Here is a 14,963-nt window from a genome sequence, read left to right as displayed (position 1 = left end):
AGGAAGGACAGAGAGTATGGATTTGTGGGTGTGGGTAGGACACTCACTGCTGACCACTAAGTCACAGTGACATTTTTTTCCAGGAAGTTCTACATTTCCCTATGCCACTAATTCAACTAACCTCCTAAATCTCTCTCAGTGTATGGAAATAAATAAATAAAGAAGAGAAAAAGAAGATGAAGGAAATCAGGCTTTGCCTTAAGGAGAACTCGACAGTTTATCCGACCAGTCTAGGGAGACAAGGGCTAAGAGCCTCAGGCTTAAAACTCGGGGAACGTGAAATGTCTCCTCATTACACAGATAACTAGCCCAAGCAGGTATGGTACAGTATCGGAGAGCTCAGTAGGATTAGACACAGGGGAAAAAAGACCCGCAAATCTCCTGATCCAATGTGGATAGAATGAGACTGCAGAGATTATGGAAATGCTTCAAATAATCATCAAGAAACATGTCCATCTTATTTTTTTAAACTGAAACATAGAACCCAAATCAAACCTGTATAAAGTTATTATTTGTCTTATACTCATCTGAATAAAAAAAATCCCAAATATGTGTCTATATGTTGCAAATATATGTTATAAATGGTATATAAATATATCATATAGATATATAAATATATATGTTGTAAATGATCCATCAGCACTCATGTGTCGGCTCCCAAATAGTTGAGACACTTAAAGAGCTTGGTGTAAGCACAGTGTGAGTTCTGTGACCCGGGTTTGACCCCAGCTGTGTCATCTGTGTGAACCTGTAGAGTGGTTGCAGTAGAAGTGCATGTGTATCAGAGAATTGCATTTGTCTCACCCTGCCCTTCTGTGTGAGTACAGAGGTTGCTTTGGTGGGACAAGCCTAATGTACAGTTGCAGATTCTAAAATGTTTGGTGAAAATACAAATAATACAAATTTAAAAAAATAAAAAAAAACAACCACGAAAAAAAACTGACAATTCTCAGAGGCAATATTCTCTTTTATTCTCGCTCATCTTTGTGCTTTCTAAAACATGTTTACTGACAATGAAGGAAATATTTACAATCAGGACAACAAACTGAAAAAAGTAGATGCGCAATCAGTTTAAGATGGGCCATTTAACATGGAGTACTCATTTTGTTGTTCTCTCTGTTCATTTTTTGTGGCCCCTACTTGTGTGAAGGATTTCTCTGAAATCACAGTCTGAGTTTCCTCTTGCTGGCTCATTCTCCTTGCAGATGCAGCCACAAATGCCACAGGATTACCAAATGTTGGAACAAGAAACCTGGGAGTTTTTGAGAAGTCAATTTCCAAATGACATTCCAGGGCAAATTCAGCCAAATCACTGATCAAGCTGAGTGAAAAGCACTTGCAGCCCACTGTCCCTCAAGTTCATCACCGCAGGTGATGGCCATCTCTGGCTATCAAAGCATCATGGATATAATTTTGCCAGGGTCTCACCTGTGAGTACCTGGCTATATTTCCTCCTTTCCTGAATAAACCTTAAACACTACAGTCTAGATGGATTTTGTTTACTTTGAAACAAAAACATGATAATCAATGAGTTTTCACAGAAGAGATCACAATACCAGAGTTAAGCTATTCCTCGCAATTAACAACTTCAACTTGCCATTGCTGCCAGTGGAAACTTCTCATTTAATGAGTTGGTTTTAAATCAATGTAGATCACATCGTCAATTGCTGATCTGTTGCTTGTCTTATGCCTGCTATTTTCTTTTGATGTGATCTTGAATGTTTTTTAACAAAACAGATGTATCCTGGAGATATGCATTGCCATTCAGAAGGAGTGTTTTAAGCTGGGGAAACTTTCTATTCATGGCATTTAGTAGTTACAAGTTTCTCGAACTAATGAGATTTCTTCTGCATGTTGAAAGGTGAAGTGAAATGAGTCACCCAGATGTGGTTTGAAATATTTCTTGAAATGTCATGAATTGACTGCTGATGAGTTCCCTGACGAGGCACGGTTTTATTAGTCTTTTATCAACATTTCATGGCAAAGCCTGAGGAAACTACATGAAAAATGAATGTATAACTTCATTAAAACACAGCAAGTGAAAGTAACAAAGATAGCAAGCTATATTTTGCTCAACAAAGGTTTCATGGATGCTCAGAGTTAAGTTGCAATGTAACCTCTTCCTGTTTCAGAATGTGACACACAACTTTCTGTGTTTGCCTGTTTTTGTACACGAATGCACATATTTGAGAAGGAGTTCCATTGCTATGACCCTGTGAAGGAGGGCCTTCACCTCCCTTACAAACTGAATGCATAATAATTGTTAGTATGTGGTGATCGTAAAAATCTTCAAGGGTCCTTTACCTTCAATGCAATTCAAACATACCAATGGCAGGTAATATGTCATAAAGTGCATCCAAATCTGTTAATTGTTAATTGTTTGCCTGTTGTCAGTGTAATTGTCTGATGTGCATGTGAAGCCAGCCAATGGGCCACACCTGCCTAATTAAAGGTGCATTAAATACACTGTAGGTGTGTGGCTATTGCTGGGAGGACAGTTTGGAGAGCAGCTTGTGGCGTTTGTGAGCAATGCTGAGTTTCTTTCCTTTTTTGCATTTTAAAATTATTTGATTTTTGTAGATTTGCTCCTTGTGTTCCGTTTTGTGAGAAGTGTTAGCCACCTTTGTCACGGACCCAAATCTGTTTTTCTCTGTCAATTTCATTGTATCGTTGCAAATCGTTCCTGAACACCAAGCCAGTGTGCAGACATGCAACACCCTCCTCCATAAGCCTGTAATGGCCAGTGCTAATGCCACTCTTATGGGCATGGGATACAGAAAAAGCATTTCTTTTTTCATTAAATGGCATATAAATCATTAAATATTTGCAACCAAGGAAGAATGATTGACTCTTTTGGCTCCTCTGTAGTAGGCCTATTTATCATTGTCTGCTTTGTACTTATTTATATCTTTTATTGTGTGATCATTGTACGTGCTGATAGTTTAAGTTGTTTTGCTATTTATAATATTTGCATATGGCCGCCTACTTTGCCAGAGCTCCCCTGAAAAAAGATTTTTAAAGCCCACACACACTACAGCTCTGTTTTGAAATGAGCACAGTCTGTTCTCTTTAGAGAATAATCTGAATATTTGACTTTAAAAACAAAACATTTGTAAAATGTTCTTGGTTCTGCTCCAACAAATAAAAATCTGCGTGTTTGTGTAGAGTTCTGTTGTAAAAGAAGTGGGAGGTTATAATGAGCTATAACTGCAGCAACATTACAACGAGCAGCAGTGTGTCACACCTGCAGAATGCAGTGAGCATTGCTGGGTGCCACATTAACATATTTGTCACTCTCTGCCAGAACCGTCAGACACCTGTGCCATGTTTCGATTGTTCCGTTTGTCATAACCAAGAAGAACAGCATGCATACAACGGCAGTTATCCAGTAATAGCTGACATCTTGATGAGCATCTATGGGTATCTGATAATTTGCAGACACAGTCTTGTCTCCAAACGTACTGGGCTGTTCACACTTGCAAGCATATAAATGTACCAACAAACCAATACATCCCTATTAATGTTTATACAAAATGAACTAGACTAAGCCTGAGACTAATCTGAGAAGAACATGTGTCAAAAGCTGCTTTATCTCAATGCAACGCTCCCCAAGTTAACTACAGATTAAATTTAAATTAATAAGCAATGTCTTTCAAATACTTCCTACTACATGTGCACTGAATGCATGCAGCACACCAAACATGCAATCTTTCCTTATCTATATAGTTAAACCACAACATACACAAGTGTGCTGTCTACAAGGACAACGGGTGAATTAGCTGCTTTAAAAAAATGTTTTTAACACTTTCTGTGGAGATTATTCTCTGTCAGTGTATAATTGGTCTTCTACTTATTTCTCCATTGATTAGATTTCACACAGTGCATCATGTTTTTTTTTGTCTGTGTATTTGTTTGTTTCTTTTTTCATAATTGAAAAATGATCTTAATTGAGTGATGCCTTGACTTGCACTACTTGCATTTGATTTGCATTGTAGTCTCTACTTGAATCCACTAAAACTCTGAAAATCGTTCAGGAAAAGATGTCTTCCAAGTAAATATGTAAAGTAAAAAAAAATTAAAGCTTTCACCTTTGTGAATACAGATGTACTTAGATACACGAGCCATGATTATTGAGTGCCTTTAGTGTAGGAGGCTTTGTCTCATGAACATTATTCCTGCTGCAAGCCTAAGGCTGCATTCATAAATCATTCATTTTGTTATTATGGAGGTAATTTACTGCCTTCCTTTTCATACTATTGTAATTCTACCTTTTAATAACATCCTCCGGGGGTTTCTTCACATCCTGAAGCGCTCTGTAATTTCGTTTCTGCCACACTTGAAATTTGCGAGATCATGAGTTTCACAATGCATTTGGCATAGCTGATCTGCAGCCATTATAATTCAAAAGCTCCCTTTTTAAAGCCCTTATTTTTTCAGAATTGAGTAAAAATCTCATCAACTTGTCAGATGTAACAGAGTTTAATTTAAGTTCAGTCTGCTGATAAGGTGCATGCGTAATTGATGTTTTTTTTTCCTTTTCCATGCAGAGTACAGTTGTCTAAAAGGCAGAGAGATGAGTGACACTACAACTGCTTAATATGACTTTAACATGTAGTGGCATTATGTGACTCTTTAAGGTGCCACATCATTGTACATGTATGCTTTGCTGAATACATCACCAAATAAAACACCCTTTTCAGCAAGGGTTCAACACAATCATTTCTGGTTTAGTTATAGTCACATATCTACTCATGTTTTTAAAATGACAGCATTGGAAGCATATGGCTTTAAACACAGTGTGAAATCTTGGATATTTTATACATATACTTCCATTTTGTTGTTTCAAATATGACTATAAAAATGGGCAACAATGTGAATTTTCCCTTGCTCCCTTGGAAAAAAATGAGGGCTGTATCACCTTTGAAAACCTTAAATAATCGTGATCAAAGGTGATGTCAAACTGACAGAACAGCCTATAAATAAGTGACATAGAAAAACTGTGTTAAAGAGACTGAGGGCAGACTAGCATGGATTTTAATGTCATTGAGGATTATCAAAATCACGGCTGCTGGAGTGCATTCCTGTGAGTGTGTGACAGCATAAGGCATAAAGACAGTGACGGCAATGAATCAAGAATGTGAAGGAGACAGGCACTTCCGTAAACTGTTTTCAGATTGCTATGTATTTCTCTGGGTTTTTTAAAAAAAAAAAAAGATTGAAAGACTTAGTAGGATGTTTGTGTCACTTTTAGAAGTTTTGAAACTTTCTAAGGTTTCCTCAGATCAACATATTCAATCTATTCATGCACCTGCTATGAGTTACTGATGTCTGGCTCTGAAAATGCTTATTTAGAAGGAAAGACAAATGAGGCAAGAAACAGAGTATACCACTTTTTTAGAGCTGCTCCTGTTTAACTTTTCGCTTCCTAGCTTCTGCTTCTGTAATTGGCAGGAAGGTTTTTTTGTCGTATTTTTATTTTCGGGACGAATCAGTCTGTCAGACTTTACTTGACATTGTCTTCTGGCTCCCTGTCAAAAACAGCACTTTTTGGCACCCAAAACTGTGTGCACACACTTGCTGTGGATTTACCTACTTCATAGGCACAAGCTTGTAAATGACCCTAATTTTCGTGACCTCCATTTTTATGATTTGCGGTCATTATGAAGCTTGTGTTCCAAAAATGTCAACGCTTAGGCATAGGCAGAAATGTCAGATCAGGCACAGAGTATGAGAGGTTTGGAAGGTGCCTGCGCTGTCACACTGAGATGCACACTAAAGCAATCATACACAACAGGGTGTGCGTTATTGCAATTATTAGTACTGCAGCAGTGTTTTCGCTAGGTACAAGGCAAAGCTGAGTATTGACAGCATCAATAATAATAAACAATAATAAGCAGAGTGTCAATAATCACAGTAATTCACACCCCATACTTGATTATTGCTTTTATAAAATGGCCAGTTTTATATGGTCATCAGTTACGTAAATTCCATATAAGAAGGTGGCCAGAAGTCAATATAAATCTTATTAATTAAAATGCATAAATGAGGTAGTGGCCTAACTTTTTTGCATTTTTATCAAGTGCATTGCAACCTGACCTGGCTAATTAAACTGAGACCAAAAAATTACAGTTCTTAGTTTAAATGTCATTTCCAGCTGTTCTATTGGGAACAATTCGTAAATAGTTTATATCTACCTTAGGCCACCAAAGTAGCTAGTTAGTCAACCTCCTAACTCTCATTTCAGTTCCATTGCTGGGTAAACATGACATACTTCATCCCCAGCAGCTACCTAGTGGTGCAGCTCACTTAGCTAGCTAGGATACTTTTCAGTTTTCACACGTTGATTTGCACACAGTTTTTGAAATATGAGTCCATTTTTTAGCTATGTTGATCCACTGTTTGCTGTTCTGGATGGACAGCTTTCAGTAGCTCTGGACAGAACTCTTTGCCTTGTGTCCACTCACTGATATGATCTCCCCAGTTTGTAATCTTGTGACATAGAGCACTTGCAAAGCTCTGTAAATTCTAAATAACCATGCTTCTCATGTGTAGGAACATTAGTCTTACCTGACGTTTACAAAACACTGAAACAATAGCCTATATAGTTAGCTGACACATTATCAGACCCAAAGGAGCGACTTTTATACCTCTTGTTGGGAGACTACAGAGATGCACTTTCATGGTGCACATCCACTGACCTGACAATCCTCAGGCCGCACAAGGTGATTTAGTGATCCCCACACCCCTATGAAGTGAAACTAATCTTGACAGAAGTAGTGAGCAGATACGTAAAGCCTTTTAAGTTAATTTCTGAAATAAAGGAATCAGTGTTTGGAAATTTAGTTAGACTTTTTGTTCGCTAACCACACCTATCGCTAGCTAGGTTAGAGCAAAACATGTTCAGTATTTACAGTGAATGCCAACTGCAGTCGGTGAAGTAACATTTTTAAAATCATAATATTGTCAAAAACAGATGCAGGTGCAAGGTGTCCTGTTTCTTGTATTTTTGTCTGTCTTTGAAATACGATGTCACAGCAAGATGACAAAACCAAACGACGGCAAGCACAGTCACGCATCCTGCCACACATCCATCACACACAGATCCTGTTCCCTTCGAGTGGCTGCAGTCACACAGTGCCGATGCTTCCGCTGTGAGATGCAAAGCACCCTTGCTGCTCCCCTTTGACGCACACAGACACAGACCATCAAATGCAATGTCCATGGGAGAGGATGTTCACGCAGTGAAACAAAAAAAAAGAAGGAGGAAGACTTAATGTCCTTTCACAAGCAGGGAAACGGCATAATGGGAATTGATGATAACCAATGTGGGTAATGCAATCCGCAGTGCCGTATAAGAAGACACCAGAAGGCACCTTGCTATTTATTAACAGATCATTTCCACCTGTGTATCAACATTTAAGTGCCTTTCATTAAACTTAACATGGCACATTTATTCTACACAGGTTTATATGCCACAGAGTACCTTATTCAAGGCTGCAATAACAGGTTTTCTCTCAGGTTGTGCACTCATGAATGAGGCCAGTGCTTGCTGTTTGATACTGGTAAAATTAATTTAACTTCGTAGGTACAAAGCAAACATACAGTAAAAGGAACCTGTATTATTCTAGAAACTCTGGTTGTTTGCATTTCATCAAAGTGTTAAATAAATAAATATGATGTCAACTGCAAAGGCTCACTGTTTCAACACCGGGTCATTAAACACAGTGATTCAGAATGTAAAATAGTCCTATTGCTGTCTCACAAGCACACAAGCAGACAGCAAGCTGCACCAGGTTTCTGATCTATCATTTATGATTAATTATGTGAAGATAAAGGCTTCATTCTTACCTCCACAAAGAGCTTTCAGTGACACTACCCAAGTTAAAGTCATAAAGCTTTGTCAAGATCAGGATCACCTGAAAAGAAAAAAGAGAAATATTTGAACAACCAGGAAATTGCCAAACATGACTAAAGCACTCATTTGTGAACATTATGTACTTTACAAAAGCCTTATAACGTTTACAAAACAGCTCTATGGCTCTTGGAAAAACTCTTTCGTAAAAAGGAATTGCTTTTGATTAAGATAACAATAATTAAAGGACCTGCTTGTTGTGTTATAATAAGTAGTACCTGTCAGTTATACTTGTCAGATTTAATGAGCATTTATAGACACCACAAGCATCATGAAATGCTCTAGAGATATTATGCAGACTTCTTATATACACAAGATTGCGCTGGCTGCATAAGACTTTTTCAAAAAACCTTTACCTGCCTAACCACAACTGGAAGCACCAAAATTCTTTTCAGCAGTCTGACAAACAGCAACTCAAATGGTAGCCACCTGTTTTATAATTCATACACAGAGGTGTTTATGAGCTGGTACTATCAGAGCTAAATCAGAGAAGGCGCTGTCCTAAACCGAACGTCAAACTGCTGCACACCATTCCCAGGGTCCGATAATAAAAACACAATTCTGCTTTGATGAAATTTTAAAATGCGAGCGAAACCAAAATTGGTGTTTTTTCAGGAGCCATTTTTTCTTGTTTTGCTCCAGTGGGGACGTTGTGGGGTAAATGTGAAGACAGCGGGTTGCTTCGCTAAGTGTAATCTTCATACTTTTCCTCTGACGATTACCTGCGAGAGAAAATGGTGATGGGTTGAGCGTCCAATAATCCAGATATCCTGTGGAGTGCTTCCAATTACTGATGGGAATTCAAAACAAAACTGCAAGCCTTTTTTTTCCACTGAACCAAAGAGGAAAGAGAATCGTTCGGGGTCTGAGCTGAGGTGAATAGCAGCTTCTGGAGTTATAGTTATATACAGGAGTAAATGTATCTCATGCACTTGTGCAGGAGATTTGGCCTTGTTGCTAATCTTGCAATAAACATCAATGCCAATATTGCAATAAACATCATGTTTATTGCAATACTGGCATCATGTCCAACTCTGAACTAAGCCTGCTTTGCGTCACACAGTAATAATTGAGTGCACATCTATCCTTTTTAAACGGGGCACATGAAATGCATTCACTGAAATTCTCCTGTTGCTTCTGTGGGAATGAAAATGCATTCAGCCATCTCTCCGACCCTCTCCAACCCAATCACCCTGTGATGTGCAAAGCTGTGCAGATCTCCCTGCAGGTGATACAGTTGGGTTGAGGGAGCAGAATTCTTTTGATCAGGGGGAGGTGGGAACTGTGTGGCTGCAACTGGAGGGGGGGGAGAGAGAGAGATCTGACTATTGAGCTTATCGTATCATATCTGTGAGGACAAGAGAGGATACAGGGGGTGTGCTGATTAGTTTGTGGCCAGCACAATATGTGTGCTTGATCCACGAAATATTTGAGCATGTAGATCAGTTTCCATGAATTATGCTTCCCTGAAGCAAATGACTTTTCTTACTGATATATCCTGATGGGACCACCAGCCCCCCTGTTGGCCTTCCTGTTCTTGGCCCTGTTCTGGGCTACTGCTTGACCCACTAGCTGGCCCACAACCTCACAAAAAAGTCCTGCACTGCGCACCTCTGAAACTTCAGTGGGGGAGATGAGGTAGCAGCCATGGGCTCATTCGCACAGTACTGAGAACAGATGGCCCGGGCCAAGCTAGGCTGCACTGCCAGAGAGGACAATGCAAATAAAAGGGGAGTGAATAAGCAGGAATGGATTGCTGCCAAGCCGAAAAAATGAACACTGCTACTGTGGCATACTTTGCTACAGGGGGTAAATTGTCAGGCAGAGAGTGTGGTGTTATCAGCTGGAAGGAGGGGAGAAAGCTGCCGGGTTAAGGATAAGGTCTCTGTGATGGCCTTAAAAATGTAATTACTGTCTAATAAACAGGCCCACAGATCAGCCACGGTGAATATGCATAGCCATTTGATTTAAAAACCACATTTAATGCACCAAACCAGAACAGATTTAAGTCTTTAATTACCATAGGAGATATTATCACTAGTAGTATTATTAGTTCCAACAGTAGTAGCAGAGGTACCATTATTGCTGGTGTTGTTTTGATATTGCCACTGTAAGGTATAATGTGAATTAACTTACAATTTTAGAAATATTATTGTTTTCTAGTGTTGTTTGCCTCCGTGCTTGAATTACTAGGTAAACTACTGATACTGATATTTTAAATTCATTCATGCTAATGGAAGTAATCAGATCATATAATCAAATTAACTTCAAAGTTCAAGAAGAGGGCTACACGTCAATGATGGCTCTAATATTCAAAACAAAACATTTGACCCTCTAGTCTGGTGAGGATGACTTGCACTTATTATCTTCACTCAATTTCTAATTAACAAACTGTCAAAAAAATGGCATTAGTGTGACAAAATACAGAGTGTCCACAAAGAGCACTCTTAAGAGCACATATCAATTGTGAATACTGATCTAGTTAATCAGAATTGATGCTGGCCCTAATTGCTTTTTTGAGAGGCTGAGAAAAAAAAAAAAAAAACCCAGAATCCCCTGGACTGCCAGTGCCCTGAATTGACTTCCTTCAGATTGCTGGTGTCTGTTGCAAAGGGTCAAAGTCATGCAACCTGACAGCGGAAGCACTCAATTAAACCTGCATATAAATTGCAATCGCTGGATCTCTGCCCTCAGAAAAAGAAACATCAGTGCTTGCTGTGAAAACAAATAAAATGTGAGAAGATATGTTTCAGGATTCACCAAAGCCTTTCTGTACAGAGTATTGCATCCGGTGCATTTATTTTATGTTCAATAAAAACCACACAAACATCATGTTCATGCTCAGACTACAAATCAAAGGAAATGCATGTATTTGTTTTGGGCTGAGAGATACTGAATAGCAGGAACTCGTTTGAATCCATACAAGCTGATGAGGTTGCAAATAATGAAACAGACAGCATCACAACAGGAGACGTGCTGATTATTATCCAGAAGTGATGAAGCTTTCAGTGAAACAGTGATGTGTCAGCTGGAAAGCAATTACTCAGCCAAATAACAGAGATGTGTTTATTAGAAAATTAGATGCTTGATCTCTTTATCTTGACTGATGACTCAACACTGCTAAAGAGTGGCTTTCTGTCCCCTACAGAATCTCTGAGGTTCTGTGTTGAGGGCAGAGGGTACTGGGGGAACATCTAGTCCCTGTGAGAAGGTGTGTAAGTATTCATGCGCAAAGTATGTGAATTTCTTGTACATTCCTGTTGTACCTATGTACCTGTATGCATATTTAGTGGAATTCGTTAATATGTAAGCTGGTGCATAGGCATATAGGTATACAGATAAAGCATCATTTCCTCACAGCCAATTATAATTAACGTTGCCATTTTTAAGTAATGATATAATTGTGTTATACTTTTGCTGCACTACATACTGCATTCAGGATTCTAGAAATTCCAGTACTAACTACACCCATCTGAAGATTTTTTAATTAATTAATTATTTTTATTATTTTTTTTTTTTTTTGCAAAACACCACAGAGTATGGTTTAGAAAATGGTTGTACAGAAGAAGACATACTGTTTACCTTTCACATAGGCCTGCTCAGAGTGACAGAGGCCTTTGTTCAGATGAACGAAACACAGTCAAATCGTCATCTGCTGACAGTGTTATTCAGAAATACTGTATTCTGCTTTATCAGGTGAATATCCTGACCAACTACCTAATCAGCCTGTCATGGAATTGACTAAAGTACCAAACTTTAGTCAAGCATATTTCTTTAGGAAATGCGGCCTGAAAGTAAACAAGTCACCACTCATCTCTCCCTTCAAGCGCGATAGTTTGAGATTCATGAAGGCCTTGACTTGCTCGCTAACAACATGGATCAATGCTCTGAAAAATGACATTCTAAATGTACATGCACAAGCACGCAGCATTTCCTCAAGCATTTCCAGCTTTCACATACGAAGCTGTGAAAGTCCATGTCTTCACAGCAACTTATTTGTCAAAGGAATTTGACTTTTTATATTTATAGGCATCTATAAATGCCAGGAGAGGGCTTTGATTCCTGAACAACACAGTTAGCTTTATTAAACCAATAAATTCTCCAGATACCCACTGCATCCTTGTGTGTAGATCTTGCATTATTTTGATCTAATTTACTCAATAATGAGAAACATTACTTTGAAAATAAATACTCCTTTGGTAACATTCAGATACAAAACTAATTTGAAACAGATTGAAATGAGTTAAAATTTCAAACTAAAACTAGAAAGTGCTTCATCACACATAACATCACAAAGCCATGTAATAATAAGGTACGTAATAATTGGCAATAATAGTAATAGCAGATCTGAGAGTTTGAGACTCACAGGACCACACTTGACACAGTGATTCACTCTATATTAAACTGTAGGCAAATAAGAAGATAAGAGGCTGAATGGTCTAATTTCAACATTGAACTTTATCTTATTCTGCCATACCAAATACATTGTGGAGAGCCTGGAGGGTTCCTAGAGGCAGGTCAGTGCTGCACTTACTAAGCCACGAAACAAGGCTGCCAAGACTAAGAACGTACCCGCACTACAAGGACTGACCACATTTTCATCCCTGTGATTGATGTAAATATCATTCCACTCTCACACCAATGTAACAAGCCACAGGGGATGCTGGGGGCATGTCTGATCTGGCCATAATGTGATCCTCCAAGTCACATGCTAGCAGCATTACCATTCACTCAAACCCTCTGAAAAGGCAGCAGTGTACTGCTAAATGCACTCACATACTTTTGCTTTGATAGGTCCATCTGCACATGAGCATCTGCCAAATTAATACATGTAAACATAACTAAAGCGTAAACATTTTTTGTTCAATTTCCTTCTGCATGCTCACTTCAATGGAAATATGTAAATGTAACTGATAATCAGCTATAAATAACTGATGAATTAGTTAACAGTTTGTCAGTTCTCCAATCAGGCATGTTATTTGAAGGTTTAAATGGCATTCCACAAATATTTTTCATGTAGAAATGTACACTGCAGTCTACAGAGTTTCCTGATTTTGGCATACAGTATTATGGGAGTCTTAGCTGTATTTTTAAGTTGGAAAAAAGTTTCTTTTTTTCTGTTTCATATCACAAGTAGTCTGAGAGACTGTCTTGCCAGCATTGTCTCAGTCTATTGCGGAGACAGGTCCTTTATGCTGACTTATTGGAGATAAATAAATATTTCCAACCTTTCAACCATCATTCTTTTTCTGAGAAGGACCGATTTGCATCTGCTCCTGCTGATGCATATCAATGTACTGTCAGCGATTATGAAATAATGAAATGCTCAGACAAATGTTTCAACAATTCACAGCAATTCACACAATCCAATTGGGAAAGGGAGGAAAAACGGCCTTTTGTGCTTTCAGGTGGAAAATAATCTTCTCTCCAAAGGCAGACCCAGCTGGAACTCCATTTCCTGATCACTCAAAAGCCCAGCACAACCAAATACAGCTACAAAAACACAAAACAACCCCTTCAAGTCATCTCCACAGTTACTGAACGGATGGAGATACTTATTATTTTTTTACGGCCCTTGCGCCAGGCACGGACCTCTGCAGACACGCTTTGTTCTGGCCTGCATCTCCACACTTCCATGCTGTCTTTCGCTTGCACCTTCTGCCACCACTACCCATCTCTCCTTGATGTCCCCCATGCAGATGTCATTATCTAACTCCATATGCCATAGTTTTCACACACACCTCAGAGAATCCCTTTGATTACCCTTCCTCACTTCCACGCCATCTTCTTGTCCTTATCTCTGCAGACAGGTACCAGCTGGTCTATGGTGGCAAGCAGGCCTAGTATTTACAATGTGGATTGCTTATGATTTGTAATGCTCTTTTCCCATGATAAATAAATAAGAAAATGAATAAATACACACACCCACAAACGGCTACCAATAAGTTTGTGGCAATTGTGTGCTAGCATAACTTTGTCGACATTTACCTCTACATACAATACTTGCCCATATAGTCAAATACTCTCTGTGCCATTTGTATTGAACTGGCACGGCAAGCTCAACACGCCCACTGCTAGCCACTTTAGTGGATTCATTGTATAGCTCTGCTCCATGCTTCTGTGTTGATTGCACACCACTTTCTTCCCATTGAAACGTGTTATTTTCAGTTCTTGTCCTTGGTAGCTTGTGCTCTAAATGCTAAGCTTTATTCAGTGAAGACTCAGTCTTTATTTGCGTGTTACATACCAGTCATCCATTATTACCCAGGAAATACTGTTTTAATTTCTTTTTAATTACCTCATTTATTTTCAAGCTGATTGTTCTTTTTTTAGCTCAGTAGTTGATATTTCTCATGAAGGTATTCTCATTATAACGAATCACTGTAGGTTTGTGAACATCAAAAAAACCCCAGCATGCAAATGAACCAGTATACCACACCACACGTGGTAGGAATGTTTGATGGACGTAGTTGATTAGAAAGTGCCCAGCCTATGCTCTCCATGGAGTATATTTTGATGTTGATGGCAGTCACTTAAAGGTAATGTGAAGACTTTGTACCAGCAGTGCAGTAAAGCTGCATTAGTCTAGGCAGCAGTTACCGCTCGCCTCTGTCATTTTCTCTTCTGAATAAACGGTGGGTGTGCGGGTTAAAACATTATTCACAGGCATGCTGTTATTCAAGGTGTCATTCTTTTTCTGTATGCCATTTGTCAGTGCAAGATTGGGGAAAATGGTATGTTCTGCCAGACCTCTAATCATTATGTATATAAAGGTACAGAATGTTCATTAAACTGGAATGGAAGCGCTTGCCAGTTTGGGTCAACATAAAATATTTACTTTTTACATCAGTTGCCTCAAAAAACAGACATTTTTCTTATTGGTTCTGAGTGATCACAGCACTAACATGTAAAGTGTGTTTGCTGAACTATTAATTCAGTTGAAAAAAATTAATTAAGTGATGTTGACATTCAGGTCATAAACATTCGTGCCCTCACAGTTTTGACTGTTCATACATATAATTAAAGCATACAGTAATGCAAAATTAAACAC

The 14,963-nt window shown here is 38.7% G+C and overlaps 1 protein-coding gene across 1 annotated transcript in view; it reads right to left on the bottom strand.

Annotated features, from left to right (window-relative positions):
• Window positions 1-14,963, bottom strand: part of LOC118789779 (VPS10 domain-containing receptor SorCS3-like) — a 116,801-nt gene that overhangs the window by 50,439 nt on the left and 51,399 nt on the right. The window contains exon 2 of the mRNA XM_036546385.1: window positions 7,849-7,916. Coding sequence (XP_036402278.1) covers window positions 7,849-7,916 — 68 coding nt within the window. The remainder of the gene's footprint in view (window positions 1-7,848; window positions 7,917-14,963) is intronic.

This window comes from Megalops cyprinoides, chromosome 15 (genome assembly GCF_013368585.1).
Source record: "Megalops cyprinoides isolate fMegCyp1 chromosome 15, fMegCyp1.pri, whole genome shotgun sequence".
NCBI lineage: Eukaryota > Metazoa > Chordata > Actinopteri > Elopiformes > Megalopidae > Megalops > Megalops cyprinoides.
Note: the sequence above shows the minus strand (reverse complement) of the source record. Positions and strands in the feature narration are given on the sequence as shown.